Source organism: Gopherus evgoodei, chromosome 2 (assembly GCF_007399415.2).
Source record: "Gopherus evgoodei ecotype Sinaloan lineage chromosome 2, rGopEvg1_v1.p, whole genome shotgun sequence".
Taxonomy (NCBI): Eukaryota; Metazoa; Chordata; order Testudines; family Testudinidae; genus Gopherus; species Gopherus evgoodei.
In genome coordinates this window covers 267,853,982-267,876,596 of record NC_044323.1, presented here as the reverse complement: position 1 = coordinate 267,876,596, position 22,615 = coordinate 267,853,982, and the positions used below count along the sequence as shown (strand labels likewise).

The window sequence follows — 22,615 nt, the reverse complement described above, 5'->3', positions numbered from 1 at the left end:
CTAAATTCAGTTACATGGGTTTATCCATCCTGTTCCTGTGAGAAGAATCAATGGAGACCTATACCTGTATTGACCTAGAGGCTGCCAAATCCTTTGCATATTTTTTTATTTTGAAATGTAAGGGAACATTTTTTGTCATAGCAGCATGCCTGTATTTTTATGGAATTTACAAAAATTTACTTCTGCACCAAGAACGTGCCTCTTGGGAGTACACATCTTGGTACCAGTAATTCCTAAAACCTTCTAGAAATCAGGAAAGGGTGAGGGGAGTTCATATACCCTCACACAGACGCTAAGTCTTGTGTCAGGTTTCTAAGGGGCATTAATTTCCTATCATGATAAACAACAGATCTCACAATTACCACTTTCTAAAAGTTGCAGTGCACTTCTGTTTCTTTTTCCTTGTCAGAATTTCTATTTTGTAGATCAATTTTACTTATAATGAATTAATCTGTGTTAATGAATAATCTGTGTTATAATGAATTAATCTGTATTAGTAATGATATTATAGTTAGAAAAAAGCACTTCCATAAAGAATAATATATGATTCAAATTCAATTAAAATCAGATGGAAGTGATTTTGGTAGGCCAAAGGACATATTCAGAAGGCCCTGCAGAATTCCTCTGTGTCATTTTGCAGTCATTTTTTATTCCTCTCGTCATTCTCTCCCTAAATGAATGCTATCTCTAAATCATGCAGGTTTTATACTCTACATCCTATCTAGCATCAGGATTTCCAAATTCTGATGTTAGTTCTCTGTTCCCTCTTATAGAGCCCTTGCCCAACTCCTAATCACCCTAACCTTGACTACTGCAGCCTCCTCATCTTTGGCCTCCACGCCTATATTAATTCCATCCAGGATGATTTAGCAAATAGTCAAGGTTCCTTCCCCACTCTGAACTTTAGGGTACAGCTGTGGGGACCTTCATGGACACTTCTAAGCATAATTACCAGCTTAGATCTGGTATTGCTGCCACCACCCCCAAGCACTACTTTTTTCCCTGGGTAGTCTTGAGGGACTACACCAATTCCCTAGTGAACACAGATCCAACCCCCTTGGATCTTAAAACAAGGATAAATTAACCATCCCCCCTTCTTTCTCTCACCAACTCCTGGTGGATCCAGATCCAACCCCCTTGGATCTAAAACAAGGAAAAAATCAATCAGGTATTAAGAAAAAGGCTTTGAATAAAGAAAAGAAAGGTAAAAGAAAAACCCTCTGGGAGAGATTAGCATACCAGCTACTCTTATAGACAACAGATTCAAAACACAGAGGATGTTCCCCTGGGCAAAAACTTTAATACACACAAGATTACCCAAATTTGATAATTCCCTTAATGGTACCAAGACAAGTTACAAAGAAAATAAACATAAACCTATTTATCTCTTTCTATAACTTACTACTCTGATAAGAGGCTGGTTCCTTGATCTTTTTCACTCTGAAACTGAGACTCTAAACAAAGGAAAACTTCCCTCCTTCCATTTGAAACATCTTGTTCTCCCATTGATTCCTCTGGTCAGGTGTCAGCTAGGTGAACTTCTTAACCCTTTACAGGTAAAAAAGGTATAAACCCTTAACTATCTGTTTATGACACAAATATTCATCAATTTTTTCTGATGCTCTGATGATCTTCTGTCTCTCTTCAAATCCTCTCACTGGATTCACCTCAAATTCCTCTTTAAATTTAAGTTTCTTGTGCCCAAGTTGGAAGACCTGGTGCAAGTTAACTCAAACCTGCATCTCCATTCTCATTGTCTTCTACCTATTTCTCTGCCCCATCTTCCCATAAATAAAGTTGCCTTTACCAGTGTAATATATGAAATAAAATTATTTGTGAAAGGGATGGGAACTGTTTAATTTGCACGTGACCATGTCTAATTGTAAAGTGACTTTCAGGGGCTTCCTCTTGCTGCCCTCTGTTTATTTCTCTTACTGTGCATCTAGACCATACCTTTCAACTGACAGGGCTTAAATGTGGGCTATGGTGTTTGATGAGACCAAGACTGAGACACACAAAATATTTGTCATATAACAAAGTTAAAACACTAGGACTAATCCCTTCAGGACAAATACCTCTTTCTGTATCTTCAAGTTCATGATTCTTTCGATCTGCTGTAAATAATTTGCAACAATAAAAGTGTAGGGGGTACCAAATTGGTGTGGAATATAGGTAGTTTTGAGAGGTATGACCTAGATTCATTGCTAAAGGCATTTAATCACAGTGGACCCAAACCTGTTCTTATTAAAGGACCAAATTATGACTAAGTGAGCACACTGGCATAAGAACAATGTGGTATGTTACACTCTTGGTCCAGTTACCTATACCACAGGTAGCAACATGGGGGGCGAAGCAAGCTTCAAGGCGCTTCTAGAGCCTCCCTTTGCACAGGAAGACAAGAGAGAGTAGAATTGGTGGAAACTGGCTGGAACCATGCCTCTGCTCTCAATGCATAAAGAGCATAGCTGCACTGTCATCTATTAAGAACAGAAGCAATATCTATATCTTCATAATATTTGTTATTTATATATCTACTGTTATATTCTTGTCAATATAGACGATAGTAGCATCCAAAAGATCCCAACCCAACAGAGGTTCTGTTCTGCTAGCTGCTATACAAACACATAGTACAAAATAATCCAGGCTAGCTCCTCATCTGGTGTAAACTGCAGTGACACCAGTGACTTCAATGAAATCAAGCCTATATATATCAGCTGAGAATCTAATCCATAGGTTTTTAGTCTGTGTGAATTCAAGAATTTCCAAATCCTGATGTTTTTGGAAAGTGTCTGGTACATGGCACTGATAGTCAAATTGGAAACTAAGCCTTCTTACAGACCTCCTTTTTAGAAGACTTATTTGTATTTTTTTGACTGCTTCAGTTTTGCAATCTTGACAGTTGCATTGTAGATTCTGTGTAATGCACACTGTCAGGAAGGGTATGCTTGGCACCTGGATAAAGAGGAACAATACAGCAGTGGCAAAGCTGAAGTTGCTAATATGTATTTACTTATTGTTTGTACCTACTCCATATAATTCCGCATGTTCACTGCATTTCCTTTATAAGGAATCCTCATGATCTCTGACAAATCTACGGCTGAGCTTTCACAAAGCTTGACAACTTCTCAACAGGAGCCATTTGTATACAAACATCAGGATATCTTTGTATATGATCCTGCATTCCTTGCAAACAAACTCACAATCGAGTGAATAGGATCTGGGGTGAGGACAAGGAGGAAAGTAGGGTATTGGGCCTTTACAGTATTTCAGTATGATACAATAAACCAGTAATTAGTGGGTACAGCTGAGAGTAAATCTGCATATGAACCATTTGTGGTTCCCTGATTATGGGGCTAGTTTTCTACTGTTGCTCCTCCCTCTATTAATTAGAGCAGGCTCAGAGTTACTCTAAATTATACCAGCCAGTAATGGGTCCTGGGGAGCATTACAGTGTCTGGAGATTGCCAGAGCAATCCACCAAAACTACGAAAGGAACGTGGGGCAATTTAGAATGGGGCAAGAACCCCATGCACCCACAACTTATTGTGAGTTAGGTCTAATACGTTTTGGGTAATCATAGCATTCATTTGAATTCTGACTTCCAGTAACATGTTGTTTGAAGTAATGGAAAAAGTTTGAAGGTGTGTTTCTCCACTGCCTCGTACTTTCTACCTGTGCAAATTGGGTGTGAACCACAGTTGCTGGCTTCTAATTTTCCCTGGGGGTGCTCAGTCCCACTCCACACCTTACCCTAAGCTCCCAACCCCATCCCCACACCATCCTTGGCCTGGCCCCCAACTCCACATCTACCTCCAAGGGTTTATCCCCTCCCTGCCTCTTCCCACCTCCGCTCCACTGCCACCCTGCCTCTTCCCTGTCTCTTTCTGCCCCCCTCCCTTGAGTGTTTCCCATCCCTGCTCCTCCCTGTCACTGAACACCGCGGAACAGCTGTTCTGCATTGTTTAGGAGGTACTGGGAGAAGGGGGAGGAGTTGATCGGCAGGGCCACTGGTGGATAGGAATGGGGGAGAGAGAGGGAAGCTTGGCTGCTGGTTGGTGTTAAGCACCTGCTAATTTTCTCCAGGGATGGAGAACGCAGGGAGTCAGCGCCTATGCTGTGAGCAATCTCGTCTAAAACAGAATGATAGTGTTTTACACTGTTTTACACTTGCATAGATTAAATGATTACAAAAGGTGCAAGACCACAGTGAATCAGATCTTCCAAACTGTAATTTTGATGACACTGAACCTAGAGACCTAAGGTTTGAGCCTGCAGTCTTAATATAAGCAAAACTGCCACAAAATACATATTTGCCTGTATAAGAAACTGGAAAAAAATAACTAATTGATGTATTATTTTTGTGACAGTTTCCATCAGGACCTCACCAGGACACATGGTTTGAGAGAACTGTCCTCCTCTGTTTTGAAACTGTTAATATTCTTTCTAGTAGGGAAAAGGCGTGGCTTGAAAGTGGTACCAGTATTGCCATCCCCACCTGTCCAAAAATCATGTATCACGCCATGTTTGTTTTTTTTGTTTTTTGTTTTTGTTTTTTTAGTTATGAGATTTTTAAAAAGTAAAATACATTTTGTTTTTTTGTTTTTTTTTCTTTGTCTTACATTTTCTGAGCCTTTGAGGTACACTCAACTCACATTTTTCAAGCTTTTTTTCCACAACCATGAGGTCTAAAAGCTTACTTCTTAAATGAAATCTGAGAATCTCATGTAATTGTAATATATTGACTCCAGGAGATGGAGCTTTAAGTAAATCAACAAATTTAACGAGCCTCAAGATAAAATCACAGGAGTCATCAAAACTGTGGTACTGGCTGATATTGAAGACTTAATCTCAGTTGCACAGCAATTGATCTAATTCAGACTGTAGTAACTTTAAGTAGAATTTTCAAAAGAAGTTATGTGAATTAAGAGCCTTTGTACTACTGAGTCTCACTGAGGAGACTTAGACTTCTTGGTGCATAAGGCCTGGTGTACACTTAAAAAATTAGATCAATCCAGTTATGTCCTTCAGGGCTGTGAACAAATTTAATAAGCACTACAGTTAGGTGGATCTACCTCCCTCCTTCCCCACCCCCAGTGTGGACTTAACTCCCTACTAGGTGGACAGAAGAATTCTGTTGAACTAGTTACCACCTCTCAGAGAGAAGGATTAACTACATTGATGGAAAAATCCCTCTGTTGATGTAGAAAGCATCTACACAAGGGTGCTACAGCAGCATAGCTGCAGCACCTTAACTGTGCTGCTGTATCTGCTGTAGTGTAGACATGACCTAAGTCATATTTGAAAATAGGAATTGTGCTCCTAAACCACTTAATTTCTTTTGAAAATTTTACTCTTGGTCAAGTACAGATGACTGAAACTACTGTTAACCTGCTATGGGATGAAAGCCCAAACTGAACCAACCGATCCATCCCATAGCAATGCTATAATTGTATTTCATTGCATATAGGTTCTTATGTCACTCTTAATATAGTGGTATCTGAGTGCCTTCCAGTCGTGCTTTAAACTATGTGTCAAAAATCTGTCAAATATTATTAATTCTCTCTCTCTCTTTCTCATCTTCTTCCAGGGGACAATTGTGTGTGTAGTGTAGGGTTTTGTTTTGCATGTACTTGTTGCTATACATATGATAGAGAAGCCTGAAGAAGTGTCTTACACTTGGAGGAGAAGGTGGTGAGGTTCTTCTTTGAGTGCTTGCTCATATCCATTCCAAGTTGGTGTGCGCGCGCTGCGTGCACGTTCGTCGGAAGCTTTTCTACCCTAGCAACACCCAGTGGGTCGGCTGTGCGCCCCCCTGGCGTGGCGCTGCTATGGCGCCGAATATATACCCCTGCCGACCCGTCCACTCTTCGGTTCCTTCTTACCGCCCATGTCGGTCGTTGGATCAGTGGAGCGTGGCTTAGCTGATCTCCACTTCCCTAGCTGTTCACTCGTTCTAGTTCTATTGTGTATATAGTTTTATAGTTCTAGTTAACACTTTTAATAACCTTTTGTAACCCTAGTTAGTGTATATAGTTCAGAGGGTTGGGGATTAGCCCCTTCCCCTCTCCCTGTGCCCAGGCCCATGCCTGGTTCACCGGGCTTCAAACCGTGCTTGGCCTGCCGGCTGCCGATGCCAACGGGAGACCCCCACGACTCTTGCCTGAAGTGCCTGGGGGAATCCCATCTGACAGATAAGAGCCAGATTTGCAAGTCCTTCAAGCCGTGGACAAAGAAGAAGTGGGACTTTCATCTAAAGCAGCTCCTAATGGAAGTGGCCCTCACTCCTCCATCTTCGGCACAAAGCGCTGCACAGTCCGCGCCGGGGAGAAGTGCTTCGTCGACACCGGAGAGCGCCGGCACCGCCAAGATGCCCTGGCACCAACCGTCACCGACCCAGAAACCAGCCCAGCACCGCTCACTCTCCCCACGTGCCAAAAAGGCCAAAGCTCCTGCCGCTCCAATATCTACACCGCAGTCTGAGCAGCAGCTGAAACTGAGTCGCCCGGCACCAACAGCTGCCACGGCACCGGCAATCTTGGCACCATTGATTCCGGCAAGGCAAGAGCCGTCGAGTCCGGTGCATGACAGCTCCCTGACACACGCCAAGGTCGAGCTTATTCCCACCACACCAGAGACCTTTTCGACGGCAAGGGAACTCATTGCCCTAACGGAGCCCACCCTGCCCCAACCCCCGGTGCCGCTGGTCAGCAGGGAACTCTGCCTTAGTCAGGCCACCTTCCATCGACGCCGCAGGCAGGCACCACTTGAGATCGAGGTCTCGCCAACGCTCCCAATCCCGCCACCGGTCCCGATCTCGACGCCGCTCGCAGTCCCGGTACCGATCTCCTTCTCGGCACCGGTCGTACTCGTGGTACTGTTCAAGATCCCACTCTCCGGACTGATACTCCAGATGGTGGTCCAGCTCCCGGCACCGTTCGCGCCGCAGCCACTCCCACCGTAGAGCTTCACGATCCCGGTCGACCTCCCGGCACCGCGCTGGTCGCTGATCCCAGTCAACCTCTCGGCACTGGTACAACTCCCAGTACCACTCTCCTGTGAGGCATGAGGTTCGATACCCTACGCGCAGGGCTCCTCCTCACGTGCACTCTGCTCCGCCATGGCCATCACGGCACCCATCTGAATCTTTGATAGCGTCATATATGGAGATTCAGAAACGCAGAGCCATGTCCTCCAGGAGCCTCAGGGCACAGAACAAGCACCTCAGTGGTCCTTCTGCACGCCTTGGGCATATCACCAGGCCCAAGGCGAACCCACGGTTCCATCTAATTCTGCCCCGTCGGAACATCGGGCACCAGAGGCCACTGTTAGCCGCCCTCCTCCAGCGGGTACGGACGACTCGGCTTTTGCGCCGGATCCTCAGGTGTTCCAGGACCCTAATGCTTCTCCAGAAGAGGAGTCACTCAACGAGCCAACCGTGCCGGGTCTGTCGTCCTCCTCTTCGCCAGACGAGGCAGTAGCCGGTACTTCTACATCAGGCCTGCCCCCGATCAACCTCCAAGCCACCAGGACCTTCTCCGGCGAGTCGCCTTAAACATCAACCTTCAGGTGGAGGAGGTCCCGGAGGTGGAAGACCCGGTCATAGACATACTGTCGGCAGATGCCCCAACTCGCGTGGCTCTGCCATTCATCCGTTCCATCCAGGCCAAAGCAGACACCATTTGGCAATCCCCGGCATCTATCCCTCCCACGGCCAGAGGTGTGGAAAGGAAATACATGGTACCCTCTAAAGGGTATGAATGCTTATATACCCATCCTCCTCCATGCTCTCTGGTCGTTCAATCTGTAAATGAGAGAGAGCGCCATGGCCAGCAAGCCCCTGCCCCAAAATCACGGGAGGCTAGAAGGATGGATCTACTGGGGCATAAAGTTTACTCCGCCGGAGGCCTCCAACTGCGGGTGGCTAACCAACAGGCTCTGCTCAGCAGGTTTAATTATAATACCTGGCAATCGGTGGGTAAGTTCGCTGAACTGGTCCCACAGGACTCCCGCCCGGAATTCCAAGCCCTTCTGGAAAAAGGGAAGAAAGTGGCATGGACTTCTCTGCAGGCCTAACTCGACGCTGCTGTTTCGGCGGCCAGAACCGTGGCCTCGGGGATTACAATGCGGAGAATATCATGGTTGCAGGTATCAGGTCTACCTCCTGAACTGCAACACACTATTCAGGACCTTCCTTTTGATGGTCAGGGCCTTTTCTCTCAGAAAACAGACCCTAGACTCCAGAGTCTCAAAGACAATTGCATCATCATGCGTTCCCTCGGGATGCATACTCCGCAAACCCAATGGAGGTCCTTCCGTACCCAGCCTCTACGCCCTTATCCCCCGCCCAGACCACGACAAGACTTTGGCAGGAGGCGTGGTCATGGGAACCGCAGATGGCAGTCTGGTTCCCAAAGGGGCTAAAATAACGGTCCCTCCAAACCATCAGAGGGACCAAAACGAACTTTTGAAGGTGCGCCCGAGAGCAGAGCACCAGTCCTTCCCCAGGATCCTCTTCAGTTTTCCAACCGCCTTTCCTCCTTCCTCCCTGCGTGGGCCCAATTAACCTCAGATCATTGGGTCCTACACACAGTGGAATTTGGATACCACCTCCAATTTATTTCGCTCCCACCCCTTCCCTCTTCAGGAACCCCTCTCATGAGCAATTCCTCTGGCAAGAGATTCGTACGCTCCTCTCCATCGGAGCTATAGAGGAGGTACCGGAAGAGTTAAAGGGCAAGGGGTTTTACTCCCGATATTTCCTAATCCCCAAGGCGAAAGGGGGTCTCCGACCCATCCTGGACCTACGGGGTCTCAACGTCTTTCTGAAGAAGTTGAAGTACTGCATGGTGTCCCTGGGGACCATCATCCCATCCTTGGATCCCGGAGACTGGCTGCTCTCGACATGAAGAACACATACTTTCACATCACCATTTACCCTCCGCACAGATGGTACCTGCGGTTTATGGTGCGCAACCAACATTTTCAATTTGCGGTCCTCCCTTTTGGTCTCTATACCACCCCGCACGTGTTTACAAAGTGCATGGCTGTAGTGGCCACCTTCCTCCGCCGTCGACGTATACATGTCTTTCCTTACCTAGATGACTAGCTTATTCACGGGACCTCCGAGGTTCAAGTCACCAGTCATATTGCTATCATCACGGACCTATTCGAGCGGTTGGGCCTGATGATCAATCTAGAGAAGTCTACTCTAGTGCCCACTCAAAGAATAGAATTCATCGGGACCATTCTAGACTCCACACTCGCAACAGCCTGTCTTCCACTACGCCGGTTTCGGGCACTAGTTTCGGTCACAGAAAGCCTCCAAACTTTTCCGATGACTTCGACCCACACCTGCCTCAGCCTTCTCGGTCACATGGCCGCGTGCACTTTTGTAACCAAGCACACCAAACTACGCCTGCGTCCCCTTCAAACCTGGCTCGCCTTAGTTTACTGCCCCGGCAGGGACGCTATAGACATGATCGTCACCGTTCCTCAGAGCATCTTAGGCTCCCTCAACTGGTGGCTAACACCTTCCCTGGTGTGTGCAGGGATGCTGTTCCAACTGAGACAGCCCTCAGTGTCCCTAACGACGGACACGTCGTCTCTCGGCTGGGGGGCACACCTAGGCCATCGTCGCACGGAAGGTCTCTGGTCACCTCAAGAACTAGCGTTGCACATAAACGTCCGCGAGCTGAGAGCAGTTCGCCTCGCATGCCAGACGTTCCAACATCATCTGCAAGGCCGTTGTGTTCTAGTACTCACGGATAACACAACAGCAATGCACTACATAAACAAACAGGGAGGGACTCGATCCTCCCCCCTTTGTCAAGAGGTGATCCAACTGCGGGAATTTTGCATAGCCCATTCTATAGACCTTGTAGCGTCCTTCCTCCCAGGGGTCCGGAACACTCTGGCAGACCATCTCAGCAGATCCTTTCTCTCCCACGAGAGGTCACTCTGCCCGGACATTGTACATTCCATCTTCCAGAAGTGGGGCATTCCCCACATAGACCTATTCGCTTCCTGCAACAACAGGAAGTGTCAGAGGTTTTGCTCCTTCCAGGGTCTTGCCCCGGGCTCAGTATCGGACACCTTCCTAATCTCTTGGGCGAACCATCTGCTTTATGCCTTTCCACCTTTTCTGATGGTGCACAGGGTTCTCGTAAAGCTTCGCAGGGACAGGGCTCGGCTGATCCTGATCGCCCCTGTGTGGCCCCGACAACACTGGTACACCACATTGCTGGATCACTCAATAGCCAACCCAATCCCCCTACCCCTTCATCAGGATCTGATAACGCAGGACCACGGCAGGCTTCTCCACCCAGACCTACAATCCCTCCATATAACAGCGTGGCTCCTGCATGGTTGACCCAATCGGAGTTATGATGCTCTGCCTCAGTGCAAGAGGTACTCCTGGGTAGCAGGAAACCTTCTACGCGGTCTACTTACTTAGCCAAGTGGAAACGGTTTTCCTGCTGGTGTCACTCGCAGAATGTTGCCCCTGCGGAGGTTCCTATCCCTACTATTTTGGACTACCTCTGGTACCTAAAACAACAAGGCCTCGCTATCTCATCTCTGCGAGTGCACTTGGTGGCTATTTCTACTTTCCACCCTGGAGAAGGTACTTACTCTGTCTTCTCCTACCCTATGGTCTTGAGGTTCCTCAAAGGCCTGGAGCGTCTATACCCCTTAGTACGATGCCCCGCCCCTTCCTGGGACCTCAATTTAGTTCTGACAAGACTTACGCTCACCCCGTTCGAGCCATTGGCAACCTGCTCACTCCTATATTTATCATGGAAAACAGCCTTCCTTGTAACCATTACATCGGCTAGGAGAGTCTCTGAGCTTCGGGCTCTTATGGTGGACCCACCATACACAGTGTTCCACAAGGACAAGATGCAGCTATGTCCACATCCGGCATTCCTCCCTAAAGTAGTCTCGGCTTTTCATCTCAACCAGGACATATTCCTACTGGTCTTCTTTCCCAAACCTCATACATCTCATAGGGAGCAGCAGTTACATTCGCTCGACGTCCGTAGGGCGCTCGCCTTCTATATTGAGCGTACGAGGCCCTTCCGCAAAACTCCCCAACTCTTTGTTGCGGTGGCGGACCGGATGAAAGGTCAGCCCGTCTCTTCTCAGAGGATTGCGTTCTGGGTAACTGCGTGCATCCGCACTTGCTACGAGCTAGCTCATACCTCTCCAGGTCATATTACCGCACATTCTACCAGGGCCCACGCCTCGTCGGCCACCTTCTTAGCTCGAGTACCTATTCAGGAGATATGTCGAGCAGCTACGTGGTCTTCAGTACACACCTTTACTTCCCATTATGCCCTGGTGCAGCAGTCCAGAGACGATGCAGCCTTCGGCTTGGCAGTTTTGCATTCTGCAGTATCTCACTCTGACCCCACCGCCTAGGTAAGGCTTGGGATTCACCTACTTGGAATGGATATGAGCAAGCACTCGAAGAAGAAAAGACGGTTACTCACCTTTGTAACTGTTGTTCTTCGAGACATGTTGCTCATATCCATTCCAAAACCCGCCCTCCTTCCCCACTGTCGGAGTAGCCGGCAAGAAGGAACTGAGGAGCGGACGGGTCGGCAGGGGTATATATTCGGTGCCATAGCGGCGCCACGCCAGGGGGCGCCCAGCCGACGCACCGGGTGTTGCTAGGGTAGAAAATCTTCCGACGAATGTGCACGCGGCACGCGCACACCTACTTGGAATGGATATGAGCAACACATCTCGAAGAACAACAGTTACAAAGGTGAGTAACCGTCTTTTTGTGATGGTCTTTAGTTCCTGTGAGAGTTCATTCTACAATGTGGGACTGGCCCCTAAGGAAGTTCTGTCATGTGCACCAATATGACCCTTCACCCTTTGTGTAGAAGGTTCCATTGTACCCGAGGAGCAAAGTTATTAAGCTTGATCTTCATCCAGAAGCTTTAAATGATCTTTTAGATGTTGGTGGGGCAAGGGCCTTGAGCACCTTGAGGATAAAGATCAAGATCTTCAACTTGAATCAATATCCTATGTGAAGCCACTTTAGGGACTGGAGAACAGGCTGTATGTGCTTGTGGTAGCCAATATTAATGAGGAGATAAACTGCAGCATTCTGTACTAGTCAGAGTTTCCTAAAGACTGATGGCTTCATGCCTAGGTATATTGTATTGCTTTACTCCAGACAGGAGATGATAAAGCCATGTATAACTGTGGCTAGATCATTGTTTGCCAGGATGGGACTATGTCTCCTAACCAACTAGAAGGAATTGACTCACTGAGTTGACCGTTATGGGTGTTCATCTTCAACAAGGAGACCGCACCATTGCTGAAAACTCTTTATCATGCTTTCTTCTGCCCACTAGCATCTCCTCTGTCTTGCTCTGGTTCAGCTTCAACTAGCTGCTCTTCATCCATGAGTTGATCTCGGCCAAGCGCTTGGCCATCTTGATGGTAGTGATGTGGTTATGCGTGAAAGATAGGCAGAGCTGTGTGTCATCTGCATATTGCTTGCACAGAAGCCCACGTCATCTGATCAGTTTGCCTAGTGGCTACATATTGATATTGAACAGGACCAGAGAGAGAGAACTGATCCTTGTAGTCAACAAGGTAAAAAATAGCTTCCAAGCATTACTCAAAATCTACATAGTGAATAAAATCCTGGCTCCTTGAACTCAGTGGCAAAACTTCCATTGATGTCAATGCAGCCAAGATTTCACTCAGTATTCTTAAGTGCGTTTGTATTTGCTAATATTGACATACCTAGGAAAATTCCTGGTCTTGGGATACTGCTGTGCTGCCTGAGATGTGACAGGGATCTAGAGAAAATATCTAAAATGGTTGAAGTTCTTTCTGGAGGGATACAGCCAAAGGATAATGATGGGAAAATACACATCTGCCATTGCCCCCCCCCCGCCCACCTCACACATACACTTGTAGAGTCCCACAAGGATCAATTCTCTCTGTGGTCATATTCAGTATCTATCTATATGCATTCATTTTCTGGGATATTTCACACCTGAAGAAGCTGCTTCATAATGGTTATTGTACCTTTGAACGGAATAATGTTTTACTCTTGAATGGGCCTTCATGATAGGAAGTGTTTGGGGGTAAAAACACATTTTGCTAAGCATACTGTGAACTAAGCATTTGTGCTTTGCAGACAAGATTAGTTCCTTGCAGATAATTCACAAGTACTCATGATCTTCCCAGAATATGTGTGAGCAGGATTTTGCCATGAAGACTAATCTGAAATCTTTAACGTGGGAGATCCTTTCTTCATCTTTGCATTCTTAACATTCAAACTCCATGTGTATGTTTGTTAGATTCCACTGAACTTTCAATGTGAAGCTATATATATTGTTTATTGTTATCCTGTGAATTTGAGCAACATATTAATCACAATACCTTCTGTGTTTTGTAGCCTATCAGCTTCGAGTATGTCAACCTCCACCAACTATACCAAATGCTGAAATTTTGACTGAGGATGATGAATTTGAAATAGGTAATGTCTGTAAAAGTATGAACGCTAACATATTTCAAGGAGAGTTCACAAATACATTTACATTTTTAAAGAAAAATGTTTTAAAAGATTTTCTTCCTTCTTGTACTTGTTGAATCCTAGTAATAATAATAATTATTATTATTATTATTATTATTTTATTATTAGTCTGACAGATGGTACTATTGAAGGACACAGGAGCTGCTTCTCAAATACCTTTTTCTAAAATGCATTTATTTGCAATATTCTAATAAAGTCTGTGGCAAATTGCCGGTACTGTTATGCTGGGTCTCGTGCTTTCTCTTCTTTGGGGAAGGTTCAGGGCACCATTGCTTGCCTCTGAACTGGTATTTTAATTACCCTACTAGTGTCCTTGAGGAGGAGAGTGGAGAGGGAGGGACCTGGGCCCACCCTCTTCTCCAGGTCGCAACCCAGGGGCCCTGAGGTTTGTGGTGAACCACTTGAACTAGCGGTTCCTTCCCCTGGGCTACTTCCGTCTCCTGCCCTTCAGCTTGTGAAGAGGCTTCTTGTCCTCCTTCTACACAAGCCAGGTGCCCCTTACCTAGGGTTTCTTTTGGATTTCTCAGCCCACTGCAGCACTCCTCTAAACTTTCCTTTTGTCTCTCTTCAAAACTCTTCTCTTCTCCAACTCCTTCAAATTGCTCTCTGCTCCAACCAAACCTTCCTGCTCCAACTCCCACACTGTCTGGCTGAAGCAGTGGTTTTTATCACATGACTGACTGCTGGTGCTCTAATTGGCTTCAGGTGCTCTAGTTAATCTATAGCAAACCTTCATCCTCTTGCAGGGAATAAGGGTCCCTGCTAACACTTTCCTGCTGCCCTCTGGCCATGCTGTATCACAAGTCATTAACTCTCAAAATGAATTTTAAATATAAGCATTTTTTTTAAAAATAGTTTAGTTTAAAGGGTTTTAAGCCACTTTAAGAAAAAAAGAACTATCAACTGTTGTGTTTATTATGTACAGAGTATTGTGTATATATATCTAAATGACTGCAACTTTTAAAAATAGAGTTAATATTAATATTTTTCCCAATTCTTTGGGTTTTTGGTGTTGGTGTATTTTTTAAAAAATAAATTGAAAGAGGTGCTTGAACTAAATTTCCATGAGTTAGGAAAAATAAACAGAATGGAGAAAACAGGACTTTCCAACTGAACATAGTTTTGGAGCTGTCTAGGTTTTTTGTTTTGTTTTGTTTTGCTAGTTGTTTAATATATGTATGTATGTTTGTGAACCACAGATACAGAAGTTTCTGTTTTGAGTCTGTCCATTTTGCCTGAATAATTAGTACCATTATCCTTTTAATTAATACTTTGACAACTACCCAATAAATTATAGAGATTTAAAAGTCTACAAAAGTGTGGGTTGCTCAGAAAGGTAACGAAAATCAAAGGTAACAAAAATCAAAGAAATAATCATGCTAATACACCTCTACCCCAATATAATGCAACCCGATATAACACAAATTCAGATATAATGTGGTAAAGCAGTGCTCTGGGGAGTCAGGGGATTGTGCACTCCGGTGGATCAAAGCAAGTTTGATATAACGCGGTTTCACCTAGAACATGGTAAGATATTTTGGCTCCCGAGAACAGTGTTATATTGAGGTAGAGGTGTACCATGTTTGGAAACCGTGGTAAATGTGCTACAGTGTGTAACAGAATGCTTATTTACCACATTTCCTCTGCAAAATCAAAGCTTTTCATTCCAATGGTCATATAGAACATTATATAGGGCAGTAAGTGTACTTCATTAACCAATACTCTTTTCAAAACTAAAAACTGATGTTTAACCATTCTCTTCTTTTTATCAAACAGGGGACATAATAAGGTACCAGTGTCATCCAGGCTTTACATTGGTTGGTAATGAAATTCTAACATGTAGATTGGGAGAAAGACTTCAGATGGATGGAGTGCCACCTTCTTGTCAAGGTTTTCTATTCTTCTTCTTATTATGTATTGCTTTTATAATGTACTAGCTGAATGATGTTTGCAGAACTAAGCTTTGCTTTTAATTGACATATGGAGTCCAACCTTCTCTCTGTATTTCCTGTGTTTCCAGGATGGTGAATACCTTAGAGAGTACAGTAATGAGATTATCATTAATGATCTATGATATTTAATGAGTTTTTAGTGCTACCCAGTATGCAGTGCAGGTTGAAGGTAAATTGGTTATTTCACAATTCATGCTCTAAGGTGGAAGTGGGCAGTCTAAATCAAATAAATACAACTGAATTTGTATCTCAATATTTTTTGAAGTATGTAATAATATAAAAAATTATTAAGGAAATGAATAGGTTGATGTAAATAACTCATAATACAAATAGCATAGTGGGAATGAATAACACCATAAAATGTCATTGTTTTAAGTGAAAGAGTCATATAAGATGTTTATTTTGAATTTTATTTTGTTTTACAGCATGTTGAAGTGTATTTGGTTTTGCTCTTTTGCTGCAGTGCATAAATATCACATCATCACTCCATCGTTAAGTTAAAGCTAGATTGTAAACCATTAACTTATCCTAAATTAAGCTAATCTTTCTTACCTTTGACATACATGATGTTATACTAAGTCAGAATATTTTGGTGACTTTTGAAGGTAATTTGAGATGGCTTTTGTGGGATTTAAAAGGTTATACAAATGAGGACTTGTTCCACCTTTTATATAGTTTCTCTAGGGTTATGTTTTTTTCTGATCAGTCAGGGGTGTTTGGATGGAAAGGAGTTTGCTCATCAAATATGAATAAATAGAAACTCCACTGTAACTGCTCTGGAATGAAGACTGGTGTCTTTGAGTAATTTCAAATGAATACTAATTTAGGTCAGATTGTGGATGGCCCCTATGAGCTGTGTGGGAGAATAAGTGTCCAGAAACCATGAAATGGACATGATATGAGAAGATGAATAGAAAAGAATAGGTAAATCTCAAAGAGCCTTCCCTCTACACTTTCATTGCTTACAAAAGGAGAAGACACAGTAGAAGTGCTTGCACTCAGAGAAAACTCCCATTGACTTAAATTGACCATGAGTGAACCATCCTAGAGAATATTTCATCCAGTGCACATGACTTCTCTCAAAGAAACATAATTCCTTATCAAATTCCATGAGATGGTTCAAAAAAATCCTACATACATTTTTCAAATACATTCTATAGGACTTTTCTATAAGGAGCGGAGTACTGACCTCTACAAACTCTTAAGCATAGACCTTCTTCTCAGAATGCATGAGGTAGGGATGTACCCCAGTATGGTTATTCTGCTCTCTGCGTCCTTGCACAGTCCCAGTAAGGGACTTAGTTGAGGCCCTGCAGTAGGGTGATTTCCAGGGCCGGATTTACACCTTATGTGCCCCTAGACACAGCATCTTCAGCGCCCGCCACCCCTCATCTCCCCCGCCTACAGCTGACCTTCATGTTTTCTATAAAAATGAAACTTTTAACCCACTTTTAGGCACCTCTAGAATGCCAGCACCTCAAGGTACGTGCCTACTGTGCCTAATTGGAAATCTGGCACTGGTGATTTCAACTCCTACAATCCTTCTCTTTCATTTAGTAATATTGGGTAAATATATTGTAGTTTATTGCTGTCTCATCAATGCTTTAAGAGATGTGTTTAGCATCCCACACTAGCAAATATTTATGTGACAGTTTAGAGATAAAAAAAAGAATAACTGGCATCAGAAAATGGTGATTTATGTAAATGAGTTGGAAATATTTGGAAGCCTGATCCTGCAAGATGCTGAGCAGCTCCTGCATAGTCTCTCTACTTCAGTGGGAGTGGAGGGACCTCATTATCTAGCAGGATGTGTGAAGCATCTTGCCAGATCAGGCACATAAACACAACATTTATTTAAATTTGCATTAAATGGGGGATGTTACCATCTGGTTTTGCTTTAAAGTTTTGCATTCTAATTTAGAAACAGATTTATATAATCTCTCTCCTTCTCATCAGATGTTTTGTTGCTGAAGAAGCAATTTGAGTTAATTGGCATTTTTAGAAAACACTCTCAATCAACGTATATTTTTGGAATAGTGGCAAGTTATGAATTGTGAATAAATCCACTACTGCTAAATGTTAATGCTTTAATATGTGAAAGCTTCTTTGGTAATTCCAAAAGAGTTTCAGATTAAATGCAGTTTAGTTGTTAGAAATACAATTGTTTATATAATTAATGTTTACAAATGAGTGATGACTACAGTATTCATATTTCAGTCGTGAGTTGAAAAATTACTGACATACATATATTTTTTCTTTTTTTACATTCTTAATTTAAAAGTGGAAGGGCCCATTCCTGCTCTTGAAAGTGTATCATGCCCTCACATTTTTATACACTTGAAGAAATAAGAATCAATCTAATTCCCTAACATTTTCTTGGAAAATGTTAAGTACCCTCAGCTCCTATGAACTTCAATACGAAGTGCAGATGCCCCAGGCATGCTTTCCGAAAAGGCCATTTATTTATGTGCCTATTGGTAAATATGTTTTGGCACCTAACCTAAGCCATCCTCTAAATATTTCCTATATAGTCACATATACAGTCTTTGGAAGATCTCAGATAAAAACCTAGGACTCTTCACTTCGTTACCCTGACTAATAAATATGCTCTCAAATATAAATACTAAATAATTTAATACTGTCTGTTTTAGTCCACCTCCTGTTTTTAGCCTCAGGCAGAATCAGATAAACATAATCTCACCATTTATCAGCCTGAGAAAACACAAAAATTCAGAGGAATGAAAAAAAACACACCTAGAATACTTATTCAGGTTGGCTGCTTAGAACAACGGATCACCTAGTCTCTCATTTTTATTTTTTTGTGTGGAAGTTATAAGATATACATCCCTGAGTATCAGATCTATAGGCAACTTCATATTTCCCCATCAGTTATCTCCTTTTTTATGGAACCTAAAAGCAGTATGGATAAGAGGTATAGTAACTCTTATTGAATGCAAGGATTATTTGCTATACTACACTGTTTGATTTATATTCTATTACCATTTAATTATGCAGAATATAATCCACTATGTATGAATCACCCTGAAGGAATAAATTTAATTTATGTCAAAACTGCTGCTGGTTCATGTAATAAACCAGCACATGTGCAGAATTTATGTCCCCCTGCCAATTTATTTGCTTAACCACAGAAAAATGACTTTCTGATGGGGAACCAAAGGAAAGCCACAAGAGTGGTCATGCGACTCTCTCAAGCAGTATATTTTGGATACCCAGAGTAGCCAGCAGAGAAGGAAATCACTGTGGGGCAGGACTGGAGAAAACCTTGCTAGTAGCTCCTACACTGCACTGGGCTCAGCTACTAGTCCCAGCGGGGCTGTGGAGAACGGACTGCCTGTTCCCCTGAATGGCATGTGGGGCCATGTCAGACCCACCCCCAGATTTCTCCCTGGCTGTAGGAAGCTCTGCAAACTTCCCACCACGCTTCCTGCAACCTTCACTGCTCAGCTATAGAGGAGATACTATAGGGAAATACTCCTCCATCCACCTAACCCCTATGCATCCAGACCCCACTCATACCAGATCCTCCACTGAGATTCACTCCCCCTGCACCCAAACCCCCCCATGATGAACCACACTCTCCCTGCACCTGGACCACCCTGATGAGACACCCACATACCCACATTACCAAGCCCCAACCAGCTGCACATGGACCCCCACCCCACCAAGCTCTGCTACCCCAGCATCTGGAATCCTCGCTGATCCCCACCACACCCAGACCCCCTGCCAAGCTCTACCCCCACCCACGGAGCCCCAACCACCTTCAGCTGCCCCCCTGCAGAGTCCCATTACCATTGAACCCAGAATCCCCAAACAAGCTCCCGTGGATCCAGATTACCCATACCCACACCTGGATTCTCTATTGAGCCACATGCACCCAGATTGCCCCTCAGAGAATCCTCTCAACCCACACCTGGATCCCCCACACTAACCCCTTCACACTTGGATCCTGCCTTTCCAAGCCTGCCTGCCCACACCTGGTGCATCTGGCATGGAGGGGCAGGGCCCTCGGGTGTTTCTGGGGCAGGCCTGGTCCTTGTGCTGTGTCAGAGTTGGGTGCAGCCTCACAGCTGAGGCCGTGTCCTTGGGGGAAGCTGCACATTGTTCTTCTGTGCTCCACAATGCCATGGTGGAGCCTCCACATTTATTTGACAAATAACATTTGCAGAATTTTGCAGAATTTAAAAAAAATGTGCAGAATTTTCAATTTTTTGGCACAGAATGCCCTCAGGAGTAATGTTAGTTTCAAGTTAAATATATTGATTGAGAGCCATGGCTGGCTCTAACTTTTTTACCCCCCCAAGCAAAAAAGAAGAGTGCCACCCGGCTGTACTCCCCCCGCAAGCGCCATGCCGCTGAACCCCCTCTGACCGCAGCGCCGCCAAAACCCCCGTCCCCCTGAGCGCCACACCGCCCGAAATCCATACCCCCGCTCTGAGCGCCGCATCCCCGAAGCCCCGCCCCCGAGCACTGCGCAAGCCCCCGCCCCCCTGAGCACCACACTGCCCAAAGCCCCTATCTCCCCCAAATGCCATGCCATGCCAAGCCCCCAGCCCCCCGAGCACCATGCCACCTGAAGCCCCGCCCCCCAAGCACCACACCGCTGAAACAAAAAAAACCCTCCAGCACTGTCCAGATGAACCAAAAAAAGAGAAAAAAAAACTCGAGCGCCGCCCCGCCCCAAGGTGCCGCCCCAAGCACGTGCTTGGTCGGCTGGTGCCTGGAGCCAGCCCTGTTGAGAGCTATGCAATTGCATTTTACAAAGAACAACATATATGTTGTTATTAGACACTATGTTTCTGATTTTCATCTTGTGCAGATTTTTTAGCCAGTGCAATGTGAGTATAAAACACTAGTATTCTTACTTGGTTTCATTTTACATTCAGTTTGCACTGATATCAATTAATACACATGATGCAGAATAGTGGAGAAGCAGGCCCAACATTTAGTATTTTTAAAAAGCTGTGTGGTTCAGTTGAACATGTATTAGTTTTGGAAAAAATATTTTGGTTTTGCTTATAAGTTAGGGCTGTCAAGCGATTAAGGAAATTAATCGCAATTAACCACGCTGTTAAACAATAATAGAATACTATTTATATAAATATTTTGGATGTTTTCCACATATTCAAGTATATTGAATTCAATGACAACACAGAATACAAAGTATACAGTGCTCACTTTATATTTATTTTTATTATAAATATTTGCATTGTAAAAATAAAAGAAATAGTATTTTTCAATTCACTTAATTCAACTACTGTTGTGCAATCTCTTTCTTAAAATCTTTCTGAACTTAAAAATGTAGAAATATGTACAAAAAATAACTGCATTAAAAAATAAAACAATGTAAACTTTAGAGCCTACAAGTCCGCTCAGTCCTTCTTTTTGTTCTGCCAATCGCTAAGACAAACAAGTTTGTTTATATATATGCAGGAGATAATGATTCCCACTTCTTATTTAAAATGTCACCTGAAAGTGAGAACAAGTGTTTGCATGGAACTTTTGTAGCCAGCATTGTAAGATATTTACATGCCAGATGCGCTAAAGAGTCATTTGTCCCTTCATACTTTGGCCACCATTCCAGAGGACATGCATTCATACTGATGTTGGGTTCTGCTTGATAACGATCCAAAGCAATGTAGGCCAATGCAAGTTCATTTTCATCATCTGAGTCAGCTGCCACCAGCAGAAGATTGATTTTTTTTTGGTGTTTCAGGTTCTGTAGTTTCTGCATTGGAGTGTTGCTCTTTTAAGACTTCTGAAAGAATGTTCCACACTACATCCCAATCAGATTTTGAAAGGCACTTCAGATTCTTAAATCTTGAGTCAAGTGTTGTACCTATCCTTAGAAATCTGATACCTTCTTTGCATTTTGTCAAATCTGCAGTGAAAGTGATATTAAAATTAACAACATACTGGGTCATCATCCGAGACTGCTGTAACATGAAATATATGGCAGAATGTGGGTAAAACACTGAGAAAGAGACATACAGTTCCCCCCAAGGAGTTCAGTCACAAATTTAATTAATGCCTTATTTTTTTAACAACTGTCATCAGCATGAAACCATGTCCTCTGGAATGGTGGCCAAAGCATGAAGGGGCATATAAATATTTAGCATATCTGGTACGTAAATACCTTGCAATGCTGGCTACAAAAGTGCCATGTGAATGTCTGTTCTCACTTTCAGGTGACGTAAATAAGAAGTGGGCAATATTATATTCCGTAAATGTAAATAAATTTGTTTCTTTTAGTGATTGGCTGAACAAGAAATAGGACTGAGTGGACAAGTAGGCTCTAAAGTTTTACATTGTTTTGTTTTTGAACGCAGATATATAACAAAAAAAATCTACATTTGTAAGTTGTGCTTTCATGATAGAGAGATTGCAGTATGGTACTTGTATGAGGTAAATTTAAAAATACTATTTTTTAATCATTTTACAGTGCAAATATTTGTAATAAAAATAATATAAAGTGAGCACTCTACACTTTGTATTCTGTGCTGTAATTGAAATCAATATATTTGAAAATGTAGAAAAACATCCAAAATATTTAATACATTTCAATTGGTATTCTATTGTTTAATAGTGTGATTAAAACTGTGATTAATGACGATTTTTTTTTATCATGATTAATTTTTTTGAGTTAATTGAGTGAGTTAACTGCGATTAATCAGCTGCTCTACTATAAATATATTGGTTGCAATAAATATACAGGTGTTAGTAAAATGCTCCATTAGGAGGAAATCTAGGGAAAAAATCAGATAGAGTTTGTGTAGAAACTGAATAAAAGCCTCAGATTTGGTTACCAAAATTCAATACTTGATTGTTGGTTTTAAAATTTGTTTTTGTTTTAAAGTTTTTTTATTGTAGTGCTCCAGTCTCCTCCACGTGGATTCATTTTCAGTCAGACAGGTGGAGAGCTCAGCGATGTGGTTCGCTGGGCTTGTGATCGATGTATTAGGCTTGTTTGGAAAAAAATGGTTTGCACTTATGTGTGGTTGGGGGTTGGGGAAGAGGGGAGGGACGAGACAGCAAGGATACCGAGCTATCCGGCCCGCCTCCTGATGGTGGAGTGTCACAGTTC

At 43.6% G+C, this 22,615-nt stretch overlaps 1 protein-coding gene across 5 annotated transcripts in view; it reads left to right on the top strand.

The window, feature by feature from the left end:
• CSMD3 (CUB and Sushi multiple domains 3) overlaps positions 1 to 22,615 on the top strand; it is a 1,232,975-nt gene that overhangs the window by 1,066,269 nt on the left and 144,091 nt on the right. For all 5 annotated transcript variants that reach the window (XM_030553724.1, XM_030553722.1, XM_030553725.1 and 2 more), the window contains 2 exons: positions 13,424 to 13,504; positions 15,338 to 15,451. In XM_030553724.1, the coding sequence (XP_030409584.1) occupies positions 13,424 to 13,504; positions 15,338 to 15,451 (195 nt within the window). The remainder of the gene's footprint in view (positions 1 to 13,423; positions 13,505 to 15,337; positions 15,452 to 22,615) is intronic.